Consider the following 19,604-nt stretch of genomic DNA (forward strand, 5'->3'; position numbering starts at 1 on the left):
GAATCCATAAGTGACATTAAGAATTACTTAAAGAGGGTTTTTGCGAGCCCAAACCTGTCCACTGATGCCGTATCATCTGAAGCTTTATCCGCCTCAGTGTTAGCATCCTTAGCTTTACTGTCCTGGGTCTTATCGTCCTGTAATTTACTGTCCGTGTTTGTCTTACTGTCCAGAGGTTGAGCAGGCATTCGCCTAATGGGACAGTGACATATTTCAGTACAGCAGAACATTCTACTTTTCCCCCCAACATTACAAGACAAATACATAATATTCAATGCTCTACGTCTGCATGTTATTTTATTGTTGTGTCCAATGTGAGTAGCTGTTTTTCTGTCTAGGCAAATATCTTGCCTGCTTATTTTTATTCATGTTATTGTTACTTGTGTTTATTGAATGTTCTATGTCTGCATGTGATTTCATTGTTGTGTCACTGTCCAATGTGAGAAGCTGTTTTTCTGTCTAGGCAAATATGTTGCTTATTTTTACGTTATTGTTATTTGTGCTGTATGACTAATAAAAAAAATGAAATATAATGTTAATTTATTGGGTGTGTAACCCACGACTCTGCAATGTTCAAATGCATACAATAGTTAAAACATGGGTAACACAACAACAGACATGCACACAGACACACAGTTGCAGGTGTTTTGTACAGTATGCTGAATGCCAGAGGCCATGCTATTGTCATTTAAGGATCATCAAGCCGATCGACAAGAATACATACTCCCATTCTCTGAAATCACATTCATTTAGGTAACACTCAGGATTCTTTTTTTTTAACAATTTACTCAAGGCATTACAGGTCATAATGGTGATTATAATTAAGTGTATTGGCCACAAGAATCAAATCAAATTTATTTGTAAGGCCCGACAACACACGTTAATGTCCCCATGGGCCGGACACGTCTTCTTTAAACAAGTCAAGAAGAAACATAACAATAAGTCAAGAACACCATAAGGTCCAACAAATTTAAAATAAATGCAAAGAAGATCTGGTAATAATCATTATAATAGGTTGTAAAATGTATATCTGGGAAGTGGGAACCCTGATTTAGAGCATTATAAGCTAGTATGCATGTTAAAGCTGCACAATGTAGTTTTGGAATAGAAATTATAATTTTATATAAAAAGTGTCCCAAGAGGAAACTATTCTGGGATTTCTGAAACACGGTACGAAGCTATAAATTATCCATTGGGTGTGGTGTCCTGCCCTCGCACCACATCTACAATACATCAAACAATCTTCTCAATTCATCTTGGTCAAGTAAGATTTCTAAAAGTTAAATTTGTTGAGACAAACGGGTACTAAGCATTTGTAACTAATTATTCAAGTAATTTTCTTTCCCAAAAAAACGATTACCGTATGTATCTTTAATAACCACACTTATAATGTGTTTATAAGTCGCCATAACTTGATCAATTATCACAGATGTGTGCCTTGAGTAAAGTGTTACTAAAAGTAGCGTAGCCAAACAACTTTGACTCAACCATCAGGACCGGTAAGAATAAGTCATTATTTCATCATGACTGATAATACGTCATTGATTTATCATGACTGGTGGGAATAAGTCATTGATTAATCATGACTGATAAGAATTAGTCATCGATTCATCATGACTGATAAGTCATTGATTAATCATGACTGATACGAATAAGTCATTGACTTTGAGAGGATTCAGTTGTTTGACCATGCTGCCAGCTCGTCTAAACAGGAATCTCTAGGCCTATGAATCGGTTGCAATAAGAAGAATGTTTACTGTACCTGTTAAGCGTGGGGATGTTCCCTCTGCAATCAGACAACTTTGATTAATATGTGGTTAGTGACAGGCGATCAGGAGGTGGAGGAGGAGGAGACGGTCAGGGTCTGGCGTGACGTTTGTGTCAATCCATTCATTTGAAACTAAGGAATTTGGTTAATAGTCTAGATCAGTGTTTCTCTAGATCAGTTTCAGAGAGCTGTGAACAGTTGTTTGTTTTGTCTCTAGTAATGCCATTGCTAACGGCTGTAGAACTCGATAACTATTAGGAAAGTCTGACTACTAAGTGTGTCTGACTCTTAACCACCAAAACCTGCACAGACTACAACATATGATGTATATCATGCCAGCTAGGGTACCTCATAATACTGCACCTTGCGTATACCGTTTACTTTTACTCTTAGTATATATATATATTCAGTAGGGCTGACCCCTATTAATCGATTAGTCGACTAATCGGTCGAAAGGAGCCGTAGTCGACTGGCCAACCTCTTAGTCGAATATAATAAAAAAATAAATATTCGAATTTTTTTTTATCATTTTTTCCAAAAGAAAAGAGGCCTAGAAGCGTGGCTAACGCTAATGGCACGCATACCAGAGGCTAACTGCCTACGAAAACAGGCACAGAGGCACTGAAAGAGGATTTCACCCATCTAATGAACACACTAGACTAGACAAATATCAAGATGTATCCATCAGTGGACCAATTGCATGCTTTTGCAGAGGACAAGAAGCCTTCAGTCGACTCCTTCAGACATTAACACTTTGGGTGCCATGGGTTAAATTCATTATATACCATAGGTTGCCGGCTCTATTTGTCTATGGAGAAGTACCCCTTCTTTGCATGGCTATAACTTTTTAAATTCTATTGCTACATTGCCATTATTAGGGCCCATTCAAAGTCCTATATGTATTGTTCATTGTGTAGCAACGTTAAACGTTTTCATTCACATATTCATAGTAAAGTATGGTCTAATGTATAAGTATGTTTTCATCTCTTTCTGCAGCTTTCTCCAGAACGTGATATATAGCCCCAAATGCATTATATTGATGATGAAATACAGTTTGATGGCAATCGGGGCGATATAAAAAATTTCAATTGGACGTACTTCTAGAATGATCTACGTATGATCTGATGATGACCGGATGGGCGGGGGATCGTTTATAATTCCGTGGGCAGCGTTATATCATTCATCTAGTGTGGGTGATATGTTCATCATAACAGTTTATATGGAATACGATCAAAAATAACGCTGAATCTTACCGTATCCTCCTCACGCCGTTGGGCGATGAGCGTGGAACAGTCATTTACCTATTATGGTATGTAGAAATATCGGGTCCATTTCCAGCTTGTATAATAGTATATATGTCCAAATCATGTTGTTTATCGAGTTATTGGTAATCGATCGATATGTATTGTGTCGAGATCGAGTCCCGAGAGCCAAACAGAGTGCCCGGAAGTAATACGGCCGACCAGCACAACCTCCATAGCACTTCCTGTTTGGCGATTGCGCCGATCGGCCACCAGATGGCGCTCCTGAACCGCCAGAGAGCTCAGTGGGTCCTCCTGGTGGATCTCAGGCCAGCGGAGGGGAAATATGAATCCGATCGCAGATTTTTGAAATATTGATATAAGGACGCTGTACAGCGTCCTCCGGCAACTTGAGCATGGCCGGGAATGACGCTGTAAAGCGTTTCCCGGCAGTCAAAGTGTTAAGCACCCTCCCCCCACAGCCCAAATGGATTGATAAAAAAAAATAATAATAATAAAAAAAAAAAAATACATGTTTTTATTTATTTATTTTTTTAAGTCGACCAATAGTCAACTAACGGCAAATTTTGGCCAATCCTAGTCGACCATCCAAATCCTTAGTCGGGGACAGCCCTAATATTCAGATTACAATTCTATATTGCCTATATTTATTGTAACATATAATATAACATACAGACCCTCATCTGCACCTTTGTTTATTTTTCTCACATTTTTATATTCAGAGTTAATTATATTGTTTACACCGTTTCATAAATTTTTTTATTTAGGTCAGGGAGTGTTGAGGTCAGGGGGTGTTGAGGTGTGGAGGTCAGGGGGTGTTGAGGTGAGGGGGTGTTGAGGTCACGGGGGTTTCGTTCCATCGTAATGTGCGCCTGTACATTGATACATCCGAGAAACACCGGTCTAGATCTCAATAGCACAAATCAAACTTCTATCCAAATCAAATACTGGAAATATAGTAAGCTAAGCTACGGTGGTGAAAAAAACAGTAGGTAGCTCTCATTAAAAACACACGCCTCAGATCCTGACCACACCTTCCACAACATGCAACATGATTATACTGGGGCATAATCTGAGACTAAGAGAGGATATCCATGTCATGACTCTCTCATGCAACCATTTAGCTAATAACCAGGAATTACAATGAGCCAATCACAGGGGGTTCATTAACATACATGGAATCAGATTCATGCAATATATGATGATGATGATGATGAGGGTTACAGTAGTTAACCAACTCGTCAGTAAATAAAAAGCACAGCAAAGCAATAGGACAATATGTGCATTCACCCCCACATATTATAGCACACACACACCTGGCATGAGGGGCTACACGGGTCGGATACAAGCAGCCATTTCAAAACGCTGATCATGTTCCAAGACAAACACCTGAGTTTGTCACTCAGGTTCAGAATTTTTATTGGTACAGAGTATTAGAGGCCACTCATTTTACCTAGGACATAACCCTTTCACTACCACACTACCAAATGGTTAACCCTTTCACTGTGACAATACAGAAGGTTTCACTGCCACACGACAAAGGGTTAAAAGAGAGCAACATATAGCACTCTTGATGGTGGGGAAGCTTGTTACTCATTGGTAGGGATGGGCATTGATTTTCAATTGATTTTTATCGAATAGTTTATACGAATATCGTTTTGTCTCAAGAAATATTATATAATGTATTTTCCCTTGTTTTTACCGGCACCTACACTGTGTAGTCTATTGAGAGGGGACCCTATTAACTGTTACACCACTGAACGGCATGCTGGGTACTGCTCGCTAGTTAGCCAGGTAGCATAACAAATCTGTTAACATCTGGGAGAACGGTAAAGAAAGATGAAGAAAGAGAGACCGGAGATGTTACATGGTAGCAACGTTTTGCACATTTAACATGTTGCTCACACATTTCAAGCATCAGTGATGTAATATTCAGAATTAATACTTTTGTTCCCGGAAATACGTTAGCCTGGTACGCTAGCGTTAGCTGTTAGCAATGACAGCAGCCAGCTAGCTCGCTTGTTTGATTGATTATCTCACGTTTTCCATTACGTAAAAACAAGAATAGAAACTTTGCCCATCCCTAATCATTGGCGCTTGCACACTTTTTAGCAAGTTTAGCTAGTTTTGTCAAATGCCACCATAATTCTTCGCCCAGGACTTAAAAGAGAGCGGCTTATCATAGCACTCTCGATGGCAGGGAAGCTTGTTACTCTTTGTCTCTCACAAAGTCTTTAAGCGAGCCAGGAGGAATATTTCTAGTGTTGTTGTCAAACGCCTTCTTTTTGCACACAGGGAGCGTTTACATGGAGTAGAACTGATGGGGGGAGGTAGTGCTAAAGCCATGGCAGTGTGGAGGAACATCCTGGAGAGTGTGGACGCGTATGGTGTGTGATACTGTACCTGTTGGGGTGTGATGTAGGAAGCATAAATTGGAACTCTACGACACAAGTGTTGTCCTTCAGCTGTCGATGCTGAACACTATTCAGCTCGTAGGCGATGTAGGCTCTCCGCACGTACACCTGGGACGACGAGGGAGTGGGAACATGGGAGATAAAGGGTTAAATGTTAAATTCTCAAAGTGCGGCCCACAGGCCAATGGCGGCCCTCGGAAATGTTCCTGGCAGCCTGCGGTTAGTTAAATTGTAAATGCATGCATTGTATTCGGTCGGCTCCAATACAGTTTTAAACCAACCTACATCACAATGTTAGGCCTCTCACACCGGGAATAATTGGTTCGGAACATGAAGAATCGGTGCTCAGTGTTTTCTTAGAGGGGGGCGAACTAAAGCCTCAGTCATGTTACGAACCAATTATTCCAGGTGTGAACGCGCCGGCCGGTTCGAGATTATGTTCGGGAACCGGCTCCGGCACGGACCCCGGCCGGTGTGAAAGGCCTAACAGTACTTTGCTTTTAAGAAGGTAAAACTGCGCCCCCTAGGCTAAGCTGTCAAGTTAGGAATGACAGCTTGTTGAAAGCGTGCTAGGCTACTGGTTGCATGGGCGAGTTGCCTACTCACGAGACAGATTACAAATAATTTTTGGGTTCTGTTTTTTCTTAGTTGGCCCTCAATTCAATTAGTTAGAAAATTGACCCTCAAGTCATAAAAACGTTCAGAGCCCCTGTGATATATGGACCAGCCGACGTCCTTTCCTTACTCGTCAGAACCAAATAACGCAGTGTTTCTTTGGAACTGTGGGTTGGTTGACACCGAATGGGTTTGAGGGATTGTTTTCCTGTGCGTCCCCCACATGACAGTGTAGCAGTTTGTTTTGGTGAAGCCCCCGGGGCATGAAAGAGACTGAAGCTCTTATTATGGGTCCCAGGCTGGAAAACTTTACACCATTTTATTATTTATTATGCCAATACTCTCACACATATCCTAAAATTATAAACTTGTCTTGTAGAAATGCATTTGGTTTGAGAGTTAATGAGGTAAGCAGTTGTGTGATGTCATTATGATGTGAATCCAGGAAGTGTTAAATACAGTTCAGTGAAATTATGGAAATTAAATGAATGAATTAATGGGATATTTGAGAGTTTATGGGCAGAATAAATCAACTTTAATTGTTTTTGGTGGAGTACTTCTTTAAGAAGACCTGAAGTTCAGTAATACTCAGTATATCATATGTAGTATTCAGTATAGTATATAGCACTCAGTATACTGTATATATATATATCCATCTTAATCACCTGTGCATTGTATATTACTACAATTTACATTTGCACTCTGGTTAGATGCAAACTTATTTTCGTTGTACTGTACTTGTGCTGTATGATGACAATAAATGTTAATCTAATCTAAACACAAAGTGCCTTTCAGTAGATTATATTATTAAACATTCTCACCTCCAAGGCTGCCATCCTGACTACCTGGTTACTGTGGTAGAAGAAGTTGGGCAGCACGTCAAAGATGGATGTCTCTGAGAGGATCAGTTTCTATTGGGAGAGAAGAGACAATTCATCAGCATGAACTCTTGAAGGGTTACATTTCCAAAGCCAACATTTTTTTGTCGCTGAAGTTTTTCTTCATTCCGGATTAATAATTGACTCTTTTTGGAGATGCAAGGTTTTAGCCTGAAAACAGCGGATCAAGTGCTGTTAAAAGGGGTTTATTCACTCAATGTGTCCGATGTATGGTCGATTACAACCTCTGAAATGTTAAGATTAAGATAGCAAATGTTTTTTTTTAATTATCGATAAACCCATGGAAGCTAGTCCAGTTCCTCAGTCCATACCTGCAGGTTCTCGATGCAGAACTGGTGGCCGTACATGTCGATGGCAGAGAGGAAGATGGACTCCACCTGGTTGTGTCGGAGCTCATAAGAGGGCAGGTGGGAGGCTATCAGCACCTGGGGAAACATCAATGGAGAAGTTACTTCTGTGCACTGTTACTGTCACGATTTGGGGCACAATTCCCTGTATAGGTCAAAAGATCAGAGCAGGTCTCTAGAGGAGGCAGGATGGCCTAGGTAAAGTGGCCGGCCAGTAACCTGAAAGGTCACCGATTCGATCCCCGGCCCCTACAGGAGGGTGTATTCCAGCTGTGAGCTGGCGACTGAATAGTGACTGGTATTACATCTACGGACCATTCTGTCTAAGTGCCCTTGAGCAAGGCACTGAACCCCAAAACTGCTCCAGGGGCGCTGCACTGTGGGCAACCCTGCGCTCTGACCTCTGATGAGTGTGGGGGACTGTGTGTATGTGTAACTAGGAAGGATATGAGAAAAGACTAATTTAAATTGCCTTGTGTTCATTGGCAATAAAGTCATCTTCTACTTCTTCTAGTACTGTCAAGGGTTGAGGGTTTCTTTCCCACTGGGGCAACACATAGCACAGTGTAAAGCATGTACCTACAGTACTATAAGCTACTTGGAATAAAAGTGGAACTCTGACACTGATGGAGACTCAAAACATTAACTGTGGATAAAAATACCCTTACTTTTCACTGGCCGTTGTCATTCATTCATAATAGATTTATACATATTTGGAGATCGATAAGACGCCATACAGAAATTCAGCTTTTTTTTGTCTCTGGTACAATTGGGATGCAAGACAAATTTGTGGACAGAAAATCCAGGTAGATTGCCTGACCTGTCGGGCACGCAGTGCCACCTTGGCATTGGTGGTCTTGCTGAGCTGGGTGAGTTCAGTCAGGATGGCCATCAGCTCGTCTGTCAGCGTGGGGTCGCGGCCACAGAGCTGGTCCTGGACACATGGGAAGATAACATAATATATACAGGTAGATGGTCCTGGACACATGGGAAGATAACATAATATATACAGGTAGATGGTCCTGGACACATGGGAAGATAACATAATATATACAGGTGGTCCTGGACACATACCATGACATATACAGGTAGATGGTCCTGGACACATGGGAAGATAACATAATATATACAGGTGGTCCTGGACACATACCATGACATATACAGGTAGATGGACCTGGACACATAACATGAGATATACAGGTAGATGGTCCTGGACACACATGGTTAGATGCCAAACGTATTTGTACTTGTGCGTGCTGTATAATGACGATACATTTTAATCTAATCTAAGCCAAAGTCTGTAAGAACACTTACGATCAGCATAGTGACCAGCAGGTTCTTCTTGGTGACCTGGGCGTGGGAGAAGATGTAGTTGAGCACGTTGGCCATGTCGCCCTTGTTCTCCTCACGCAGCGTGAACACACACTTGTCATAGTGTCCTGTAAACAAGCACACATCCGATTCCAGTGTAAGGGGGCTTTCATGCTAATTCAACCTTGCCGACGACTAGGTCTTGTGGGAGGTTTGCCCTGAGTGGGAGGTCCAAAGGGTCAAAGTGGGTATCAAACAGGAGGGAATTATTATTATTGTGTAATAAAGGTGCCCAAGAGACCATAGGAAGGGGGTAAATGTGCTCATGTTTCAAGTGACCGATCTCATAAAGCAAGGCTGTGTTCACATGGTTTGAGATAAGCTGGAACAGAACAATGAACTGAAAAACTGGCTAGTACAAGGATAAAGGCAACTGAAGCCTAGAGGGTAACATGTTTTATTGTGAAGCAGCGCCCTCAAGTGGATATTAATAATAATAATAATAATAATAATAATAATAATAATCTTCATTTATATAGCACCTTTCATACACGGAGTGCAACTCAAAGTGCTTAACAGAGACACGTCTTCTTTAAACAAGTCAAGAAGAAACAACACAATAAGTCAAGAAAAAACAAGAATACCATAAGGTCCAAAAAATTATAATAAACTCAAAATAAATAAATGAATGCATGCATGCATGAAACACTCCTAGAGTGTAACTTAACCCTTCTGAGAGACCCCTGGAAGACACCGCACTGTGGCTGAAGCTAATCTGCTGATATTTCCCTTTACATATACAGACTCTCTGTATTAAAGTACACTGGGTGGAGGTCATTGTTTCCCCGACCAGCATAGACCCTACTGCCAGGTGGAGCCGCCACCCACACCTCAAATATTCACATTGGCTTTGGTGTCAAGTCTAAATGCTCTTTTTGGATGCCTTTCTACAGGGTTCCCACAGACATTGCAAAATGAAATTCAAGGAATTTTAAGTACTTTTCCAAGCACTATTTTTCTATTTCAATGATGTCACTCGAAGGATACAATTTACTTTTAAATGCTGTTTTTTTTTAAGCATTTTCTTGGCCAGCTAGAGCAAGCTAGAGCAACACACGCGAAAAAGAAATGAGGAGGGGGGCGGCTGGGTGGCGTAGCGGAGATTGTGCTCGTCACCAATGCAAGAGACTCCGGTCTCGAATCCCGGTGTCAGCATTGCCTTCGGCTTGGGCCGGCCGTCATACTGGCTCATTTGGCAGAGTCAGCGGGTGGAAGTCGATGGGTGGGGATTGGACGTTGTGGACAGCGACCCCTACAGGTCGGTTGGGGGAGTCCTGCACAGCAGAGACAGGAAGTGGCGAGGGTAGTGTGAGCCTCCCATGCGTTACACCTCGCCACTGAGAGTCCGTGCTGGCAGGTGAAAAGATGTGACAGGCTGCCTCCTCGTGTGTCGGAGGGAACACGTGATGCAAGGCTTCTATCCTCCCTACAACCAACCAGTGGGGGGCATAGTCGAGCAAGGTTCAAGACAGGGGAGGGGAGAATTGGATACACGAAATTGGGATGGGAGAAAAATAGAAAAATAAGGAGAAAAAGTAGATTAAAAAAAAAGAAAAAGAAAAGAGGAAAATGGAGTGCACGAGACAGCGACTCGTCAGATTTAATTAAAACAGAACAAAAAAAACATTTCTTGATTCAGAACAATTTGATCATGGATGAACAAAACATTCAATGCGAATGGTTGATTTGAATTTCAAGGACTTTGTAAGCACCTTGTTAAAGAATGGGCTGTTTAAGGAATTCCAGGCCTTGACTTTTTTGGGTAAAAAAATCAAGCACTTTAAGCACTTCAAGGACCTTGTGCGAACCCTGTTTCTACCCTGCCAAATCAATAAATCTGGAATGGAGGATGGGGGGGGGGGGGTCTCACCGTTCTGGAACTGGACCTCTACTTTGAGGTACTGTCTGAGCAGGTCCATCACCACAGCCTTCATGTGACCTCTGATGGCACTGCGGTACCTGGTAAGAGACGAGAGCAGTCTGGTGAGGGACAGTCAGAGAAAATGTAAAACGGAAACCAAGAGGATAGCTAGTTGTTGGTGCCCTGGCGGCGTCTATGCCTTCTACAACGCCGCTCGGTTTCCGGGTTCCTCTGATTGGCCACGACGCCCACGTGACCCTATGCTAGCACGGCCCCTTATCGCGGCCAGTTCTCGGTGCGGGCTCGCTCTGAGGGAAGAAGGCCGGTCATATTCATTTCTACATTTTATACATAATATCCCAGCGTTTCAACCAGCTGCACATTATACTCACATTATGTGCTCATTAGAAGAAAAGAATTGACGCATATTGGTCAGGAAATGGCGAAACGCTAACGTTATAAAATACCCTGACATTGGGTAGAAATGTAGCGGGGTTAGGGTGACCTATTGACGGGTCTGGGAGAGAGATGCGGGGGGGGGGGGCTGCCTCGCGCTGGCGCTGCCCGCCTCGAGGTGCACACAAGCGGCCGCGCGTCTCACATCACCAGCCACACCTGAACGAATCTATCCCCCCCAAATCAGCAGCCCCTCTCGGCTAGAGACATTCGCCCTATATTGTGCCATGTAGTGCATGTGTGCACTACCTACTATCTGTTGATACAATTATATATAAAACGATATATTTTATATAATATATTTTAGGCAGTTTCGTGGCATGAATTGCATTTCGCTGTAGACTACAAGAAATACAGCGAAATGCAATTCATGCCACGAAACTGCCTAAAATATATTATATACAATATATCGTTTTATATATAATTGTCAACAGATAGTAGGTACAGTAGTGCACACATGCACTGCATGGCACAATATAGGGCGAATGTCTCTAGCCGAGAGGGGCTGCCGATTTGGGGGGGGGGATAGATTCGTTCAGGTGTGGCTGGTGATGTGAGACGCGCGGCCGCTTGTGTGCACCTCGAGGCGGGCAGCGTCAGCGCGAAGCAGCCCCCCCCCCCGCGCATCTCTCTCCCAGACCCGTCAATAGGTCACCCTAACCATGCTACATTTCTACCCAATGTCAGGGTATTTTATAACGTTAGCGTTTCGCCATTTCCTGACCAATATGCGTAAATTATTTTCTTCTAATGAGCACATAATGGGAGTATAATGTGCAGCTGGTTGAAACGCTGGGATATTATGTATAAAATGTAGAAATGAATATGACCGGCCTTCTTCCCTCAGAGCGAGCCCGCACCGAGAACTGGCCGCGATAAGGGGGCGTGTAGGGTCACGTGGGCGTCGTGGCCTATCAGAGGAACCCGGAAACCGAGCGGCGTTGTAGAAGGCATAGACTCGCCCTGGCGTGAGAAGGACAGAGGGATACCAACTTGATTGGAAGGACTGGAGTGAGTTCTGTTCTTGAAGCGTTTGCATTTGAAAAGTGCAGTAGGTGCTCTGAGGCGCTGACAGCGAGGTGTACTGTGCGCTTCAATCTGGAGACTACTGTAGGTATCAAACGATCACAGTGGACTCACCATTCAGGCTACTGCATGTTTACATCGAACCATGAAAGTTACATACTCCTGACATTTCCCTTGAGCAAGGCGCTGGCTTACTCTGAACTGGAGTTTCCCCCGGGCTGCCAGACTGCGGCTGCCCACTGCTACTAAAAAGTATTATTTAATTTTTTATTTTACCAGGAAATCCCATTGAGAGATTCAAATTCTCTTTTCAAAAGAGAACTGACAGGTTAGGATGGGTTAATGAATGCAGAGGTCAAATTCCTGGTACATATGTGAACATTTTTACTTGGCAATAAAGACATTATAATTCCAATTCTAAAAATCAACTACAGTCAAAGACAGTCGGGACCAGTCTTAGGAATCGCAAAATATAAACGGTCCCATGGTTAATGGTGTACTCACTTCTGCACCAGCTGGACAATACTCTGGGTGTTCATGAAGAAGACCTCTCTCTCCGACTTCCTGTTCAGAGTAGCGGCGTGGCTGTCTAAGATGTTGGCGATCTGTGAATGAAGGAGAACAATTGCTATTTACACAGGAAAAACAACACATGTCTAACTTAGCAGAGCCTTGGATGAGTGTTACGTACAATGTGCAACTGTGGTAGGGCTGTCCTCTGTTAAAGACGTGTTTCAAGATAGAGTGCATGTCAGCGCATGGAAGAGTGAACCTGAGGAAGCCACAATGCGAAACATGTTTGCTCCTACACAGTATGTTTTTATTTACGACTATGAATTAAAACTAAAGTGGATTTGAATAACCCTGCACTGGAATACTTGAAATGTTGTAATTCTTCTTGCTCTGGCTGCACCCTGGATGGAGTGCATGGCTGTGCACAAGGCACCCGCCGATTCTAAGTCATAGGAATCGACTTAATCCATTAGTCAATTTAAATAGACAAATCTGCGTTTTCCAACATGCAATCATGCAGAGGTACCTATTTTCCCCCTCCAGGAAATAACTCATTCAGCATGGACAAAAACAACAACATATTACAAAAAAAATTTAATAAGACAAAGTAACAAAGTCTTGGTCGACTGAGATGGGAACCAAGCGATGAATCCACTAAAGTGTGGTACCTGCTGACTGGGGAACTGGCAGAGCACAGAGGTGATGTTGCTGGCATACTGAGCCATCTCCTTCTTGATGGACTTCTCCACGGCAGGGGGGATACGACCGGACACGCTGGTCATGATGTCCTGCAGCTCCAGCAGGGGTAAAGAGGGGTCCCGCATCGTCTTCATCAGCCTCTCCACCCACTCCTTCAACTGGGCAGGCAGGCAGGCACACACGCAGGCACACACACACACACACACACACACACACACACACACACACACAGATTAGATAATGAAGGGGCTGGGATCTCTGGTGTTATGTGTGTATCAGGGTTGTGATCAATTCACTTTCACTATAGTGGGTTCGGGAATAGGGGTGGGACGATAGGAGTGACTCACAATACGATACTGTGATGATATTTGGCCCTTGATAACGATAATATCATGATACACGATATGTGTGATAATCAATATATTGCAAGAAATACTAACTGAAGAAGAAAAAATAACTCGTAAAAAAGGCAAAAAGCAGGAATGATGTATTTATTCACATAATTGACATTATGTACATTGGCCAAATGTACATGAAACAATGCTTTAAAAAAAGGCATAGTGTCTCCTTAACACACTGACCACAACTTTTAACTATTAATTATGTCCCCTTCCCCTAACGGAAAACTTTGTTACCATCTGCAATAGTATACATCTGTATTATCTAATAAGATAAAATGTTCAGTCTGTTCACCTCAGTCAAATAAAAAAATTTGCACCTCATTCCAATCAATTCTTCTTCTTTAAAAATAGCATCACTGTATCAAATATTGGCACACAAAATATTGCGATATATTGCTGTATAAATTTTTCCGCCTGACTGACTTTTTTTTTGCCATGAAAACTTTGCATCATTCAACCCATTGACAAGTCCATGAGAATGGATGTTCCATCATCAGCAAGTAAATGACAATTTCGGTTTACATTTCTTTAATGAACTGATCTCAATCCTGGTGTTTATTCTATAATGTGGGAAAAATACATCACAATTCTCACATCAAGTACAGGGTATAAAAGTCTTACCTTGCCGCTGAAGAAAGGTTCTGGTAAGCAGAAGCCGTTCATCATGTGGACCAGGTGGTCCAGTGTGCTGTGGAAGACCCGGTGTAACTTCTCCCCTCGCAGCGCCACCGCCTGGACGGTGGGGAGGGTCCCTGTGTTCAACTCAGCCTGTAGTGGACAAAAACACAGTGAGTAATGCAAGAAAGGACATAGCTAGTCTCCAGGGCCCTCATTTATCAACAATTCTTAGAAAGTGTTCTATTTTCATTCTTAACACTTTCAGCGCCACGCCTGGTTTTCCGTTTTACCGCTTGAATGCCACCATCGGCGCCAATGTTAAGGTTAATATCGCCTAATCTATGTTTTAAATTATGGCTATGTGTCTAATCTGCCCATCGCATTATCAAAGACTATTTTCCAGTCAGTGCTGTGAAGGCAGATTGTTTTTTTATCGCGTCGTTGCCGTTTCAGAGCAGTTAGAAAAGCCCCCGTTTTGATATAAAAAACAGCTCATTCTGGAGCATTCTATGAAAATAGTCTTTTAGTGGAATATTCCACAACGTTGATATTCGTCAGCCTTTTTATGAATCGTTTTCAAATAAACGCTAGATGATCAATATTATACGTGCACGCACGCACGCACATTACGGCCGCGCACTGATAATCGCTCCGTTGATTTCCTCACGGACTTTTACAGTGAAACCGAAAGAAGACATTTCACAAAACAGCTTATAACTTCATCAAACTTACTCTGATTATCCTACCACTGATAACATAGAGTCCTTACCTGACATCAGATGGTATCCAACTGGTATATTCCAATTCCTGATCACCATTCGAAAAAAATCGATACGTGTATGGATCCAACGCGATACAGTAGAACTCCATGATCCGCGGGGATCTGAGGCTCCAGAATGAACTCTAGTAACCCCGGCTGGATCAGTGAACTGGAAAATGTGGAGTACCGGATTTTTTTCCCCATTCATTTTCATTGAGTCCATTCCAAAATCACTTATGTCATCTGGGAGACGACAGGGGGCGCTTTTTTCCACAGTGATCGCCGGCGCCCCTCGGCTATACTCGGGTAGGCTCGGGTGATGCAATAATTTTTCAGATCGCAAAAAAAATAATAATAATAATAATTCCGAGAAATCTCGTGAGTGGCATGCAACCACCTATAAAAAAACCAGAGAAATCTCGTGAGTGGCACTCAAAGTGTTAAGCACAGAATTTAGAATGTGTGTACCTACAGAAAAATCGGGATTTATCACACGTGCGTACACAGGTTCTACGCACACTCCCGTGTTGATAAATGCCACTTGTTCTACGCTTGTGCACGGTTTTACGTATTTGCATATAGCACCGCCCGTAATTAACCATATATGGTCATGAAACACCCCCATGAAATGTGGAAAAGTGGACTAAGCCGAGCGAATGCCTGGGAGAAATACGCGACAGGCTGACAGACATCTATTAACTTCTTAAAGACCATTGCTGCCTCAGGGCAGCGCAAACACTAATAAAGACCGTTAACCACTGTTTGCCATTGGTGTCATTAATAACCATGCTGGAATATGACTGCTTTTTCTTCGTTTCGTTCGATTAATACCCAGGGATTAAAGTTCTCCGTCAATTTCATTCCAAATCGCGACGGATTTCCATACATTTTCTACCTGCATATGATTTGTAGAGGCATACAATCTATTTTGATGTCGGTATTAGTAGCCTATATAAACAATAATACGAGAGCATATACAAGAACCTTTCTATTCACATAACTGCATTTGTGATGGAGCTTTGACAGCTACATGGGTGGTACAGACAGTAACAGTCTATTGCTCGATCCATCTCCAATATCACGATGGACCGTGCCATGTAGCCTATGTATAGCCTGCCTATGTGATCAATAAAAACACGAACTTGAATCCCATCGTATATATTTATATGTTGTGTCTGTCCACTATGTTTGTTACTTTGTTATTTTTTCCCCCCCATGTAAAGCGACATTGGGTCTCTTGAAAGGCTCTATATAAAATGAAGCTATTATTATTATTATTATTATTATTATTATTATTATTATTATTATTATTATTATCACGTCTGTGCGAGAGCTCACAAATAGACTGTCTTTTAGTCTCAGTGAAGTTTCAACGGAGGTCATCTATTCTAACCAACAAATTGAAGTAGAAAGCATTTCGTTGTGACCAATCTTATTTGGAAACATGACACAAAATAGTATTTCGCTTTTTATTTTAAACAATATTTAATCGTGTTTGGAGGTGGGTGTTCTGCGTCTGCCCCCCTGTGCCAAACAAGCAGGCCAACCTCTTGTTCGAGCGTGAGCCCGTTATAATTACACTACTGTCGCTATTTTACAATTAACTATAATGAATTACGGGTCATACAGAACACGCGCCAGTGTTGGAAGTAATGCACAAAAGCTTATTCCCGCATCTGCAGTCTCCATATTCTACCGCTGGGCGCCAGGTACGCACGGTCGGAGCTGTGCGTATATATATGCACAAAGTCAAGCACATGTTCAAATTGATAAGTCCCACACTTTGCTTAGAAATGATCGTACGCACAGGTTACTCACATATCTGTGCGTACGCAACATTGATAAATGAGGGCCCAGGGCTGTCCCTGGTATAGGGGCACAGCGCCACCATGTGTTTAATCATTTTTTAATTATAAAAATAATTTTCCAGTGAAAGCTTGGGACCATCTTAGAAACCGACGCATCGTCCAATAATATGTTATTGCTCTGTCCTCTGTTCCACTGTGTGTGTGTGTGTGTGTGTGTGCATGCGTGTGTGTTTTCGTGTTCAACGTTAAACTATTGTGCAACCTTATACACTATACTTAATAAATAACCTTCTTGCTATCTTTATTGCAATTTTGTTTTGCCTCCCTTTATTTATTTATTTTAGTCATCCTTCTGTAGGCCTAGTGTGTTGGATAATTCTTTGACAATTCTGCCTCATGTCTGTTCAAGATTGGGAATGTCCTTGTTGTACTGACTATGAGAGGGAATATTAACGTTGATGCTCGAGCACTTATGCACTGAAATGACAAACGACCCACAACCGCACTGGGCTGCCTATCATTTGCTAAACAAAACCAATGCTTTGCTTGTGGATTTTGCCATGTCTGAATCTATATTTACATTTACATTTAGTCATTTAGCTGACGCTTTTATCCAAAGTGACTTCCAAGTTTTGTACAACAAGTCAGCAGGAAGGGTACAACTCTATCAGCTGAGTAACAATGTTCATCAAAGTGTTGAGTGCTACAGTGTAAGTTAGTATATTAGGACAAGTGCATGACAGTAAGGTTAGATATAATTAAAAAAAAAAAATAGATATTGATTGAAGAATTGCATCTTTGGTCAACAGCGAAAGATTGGTCGGGTTTTGGCTGGGAAGTTCGTTCCACCATTGTGGGGCAAGGACCGAGAATAGGCGGCTTCTCTTTGATGACCCTCCCGGAGCTCGGATAGGAGTAGGTCTATATGCAGAGGTTGATTAGCATGAATACTTTGGGAATGAGGAGTTGTTAAATCCCTTACATATCCATCTAAAAGGTGGGAGCTACCTGTTGCACTCTGCTGGGGTCATCCAGCTGTAGTTTGGCGATGACACAGCCAGACTCCAGCACGGCCCCAGCCCTCTTCACATAATGAATACAGCCCGACTCCACCGCAGTCAGAGTCATCACCATCTTCATCACCTGGAACACACACACAGTTTATTAGTATCATTAACCCTTTCAGGTGTACTTTTTCAGATACGAGAACATTCTAATGACGATGTCACTCGGTCATTGAAAGGTATAGGGAGGTGTAGTGGTTACGTCATTGGTGTTTCCTGTGCGGTCCACCCTCCTGTATTTCCAAATAATAAAGCATGAACATTGGCATGGTGTACCTTTCTGTGTGTATTCATCCACAATATATAGCTCAACATGAAAACATTTGCAATTAAATCGTAATAGTAGCAAAATAACAATGTTTATGTTTTTGTTCACCACAGCGTAGACTCCTGGCTTTATTAGGCGACAGCACTGAACGACAGGCGTTCTACTGGTAAGTGTAGTTATTTTTTAACGACAAATTTAAAACCTTATAACTTTATTTCAACCAAAAATGCTTAAATAATAATGTTAGTGATAGAAGGGAACTCATTTTGTGCAAAAATGGAAAGCTTGCCAATGTTCATGAGGCAGAATTATTACAATAGCCGATAATACATTTAGCCAATGATAAATCCCTATACGGGTGGACCGCGTGGGAAACTAAAGTGACGTCAGACTACACCTCCCTATTTGAGTGATACGATTCTGTAAAAACATTCCAGAACACCTGGCCTAGGGGAGCAGTCTCAGGGGGGGGAAGGGTTACACATGAAAAGTGAACAGACACACACCTCTATCTCAGCATAGCACTGGCCAGAAAACACGTGGCCTCCGTCCTCCACCGTGTACGAGACGAGTTTTCCAGCGGAGGGTGAGCGCAGTAGTGACGGATCGTTCTCCTTCTCAAAAACACATGTCTTGTTCCCAATAGTGATGCGATACCTGTAGGCAAAAACAAATGCATATAAATAAATAAAAGGAGGAAAGAACAAAAGACAGAATGAACAAACTAAAGAAAGAAAGAAAGAAAGAAAGAAAGAAAGAAAGAAAGAAAGAAAGAAAGAAAGAAAGAAAGAAAGAAAGAAAGAAAGAAAGAAAGAAAGAAAGAAAGAAAGAAAGAAAGAGGTATTTGAATGAGTATCATTGCCCCCACTGCTAAATTGTCTTTTTACAAAATAAAAACATAATGTAACTCACAGAAGCAAAACACAACATGCACAATGTTTAGATTACGTTTAACATTTCCACCCCTATAATAAAAAGACTCCAGAAAATAACCAACAATTGCCACAAAAGGTAGGAAGATAACAGAGGAGAGAGAGAAACCTCTGATCAGAATTATATCATTGTGATCACTTCTAGTGCATACAATTCTAGTGAAATTAAACTATTCGCATTTGTGTCCCATCAAGGACCCCACACTTTGAGAACCACCGCTCTAAACCACGAGAGTTCCCAGTACTGTTCCGAGGTACCTGTCCACCTCCTCCTTCATGTAGGTGGTGTAGCTGCTCCCATCGTAGGACAGCAGCAGGCCTCCGTCGCTGAGCCGGTGGACGTCCACCTCCACGGAGGAGTTGTTCATGATCACCACGTAGGAGTTGGGTGACTGGCGCGTTACCGTCAGCGCGTACTTGGTGCCTTCGTAGATCAGCTCCACGTCCACCGTGTTCAGGAGCGTGTGCGCCGGCAGCACCTGGCCCCTGGACCGGGTCGGAAGGGGAACGGCGGTCAATATA

General features: G+C 42.3%; 1 protein-coding gene across 3 annotated transcripts in view; it reads right to left on the minus strand.

The window, feature by feature from the left end:
* The window catches only part of acaca (acetyl-CoA carboxylase alpha), a 143,145-nt gene that overhangs the window by 72,105 nt on the left and 51,436 nt on the right, over positions 1 to 19,604 (minus strand). For 2 of the 3 annotated variants that reach the window (XM_084320847.1, XM_084320848.1), the window contains exons 16-29: positions 19,341 to 19,568; positions 18,657 to 18,807; positions 17,827 to 17,961; positions 14,254 to 14,400; positions 13,201 to 13,389; positions 12,524 to 12,624; positions 10,547 to 10,635; positions 8,620 to 8,744; positions 8,126 to 8,239; positions 7,270 to 7,383; positions 6,881 to 6,970; positions 5,434 to 5,552; positions 1,763 to 1,786; positions 55 to 192 (exon numbers count right to left, since the gene is read on the minus strand). In XM_084320847.1, the coding sequence (XP_084176973.1) occupies positions 55 to 192; positions 1,763 to 1,786; positions 5,434 to 5,552; positions 6,881 to 6,970; positions 7,270 to 7,383; positions 8,126 to 8,239; positions 8,620 to 8,744; positions 10,547 to 10,635; positions 12,524 to 12,624; positions 13,201 to 13,389; positions 14,254 to 14,400; positions 17,827 to 17,961; positions 18,657 to 18,807; positions 19,341 to 19,568 (1,764 nt within the window). The remainder of the gene's footprint in view (positions 1 to 54; positions 193 to 1,762; positions 1,787 to 5,433; positions 5,553 to 6,880; positions 6,971 to 7,269; positions 7,384 to 8,125; positions 8,240 to 8,619; positions 8,745 to 10,546; positions 10,636 to 12,523; positions 12,625 to 13,200; positions 13,390 to 14,253; positions 14,401 to 17,826; positions 17,962 to 18,656; positions 18,808 to 19,340; positions 19,569 to 19,604) is intronic. The other variant, XM_084320849.1, reaches the window with a different exon arrangement.

The sequence above is a fragment of the Notolepis coatsorum genome (assembly GCF_963971535.1).
Source record: "Notolepis coatsorum genome assembly, chromosome: 8".
In the NCBI taxonomy this organism is placed as follows: domain Eukaryota; kingdom Metazoa; phylum Chordata; class Actinopteri; order Aulopiformes; family Paralepididae; genus Notolepis; species Notolepis coatsorum.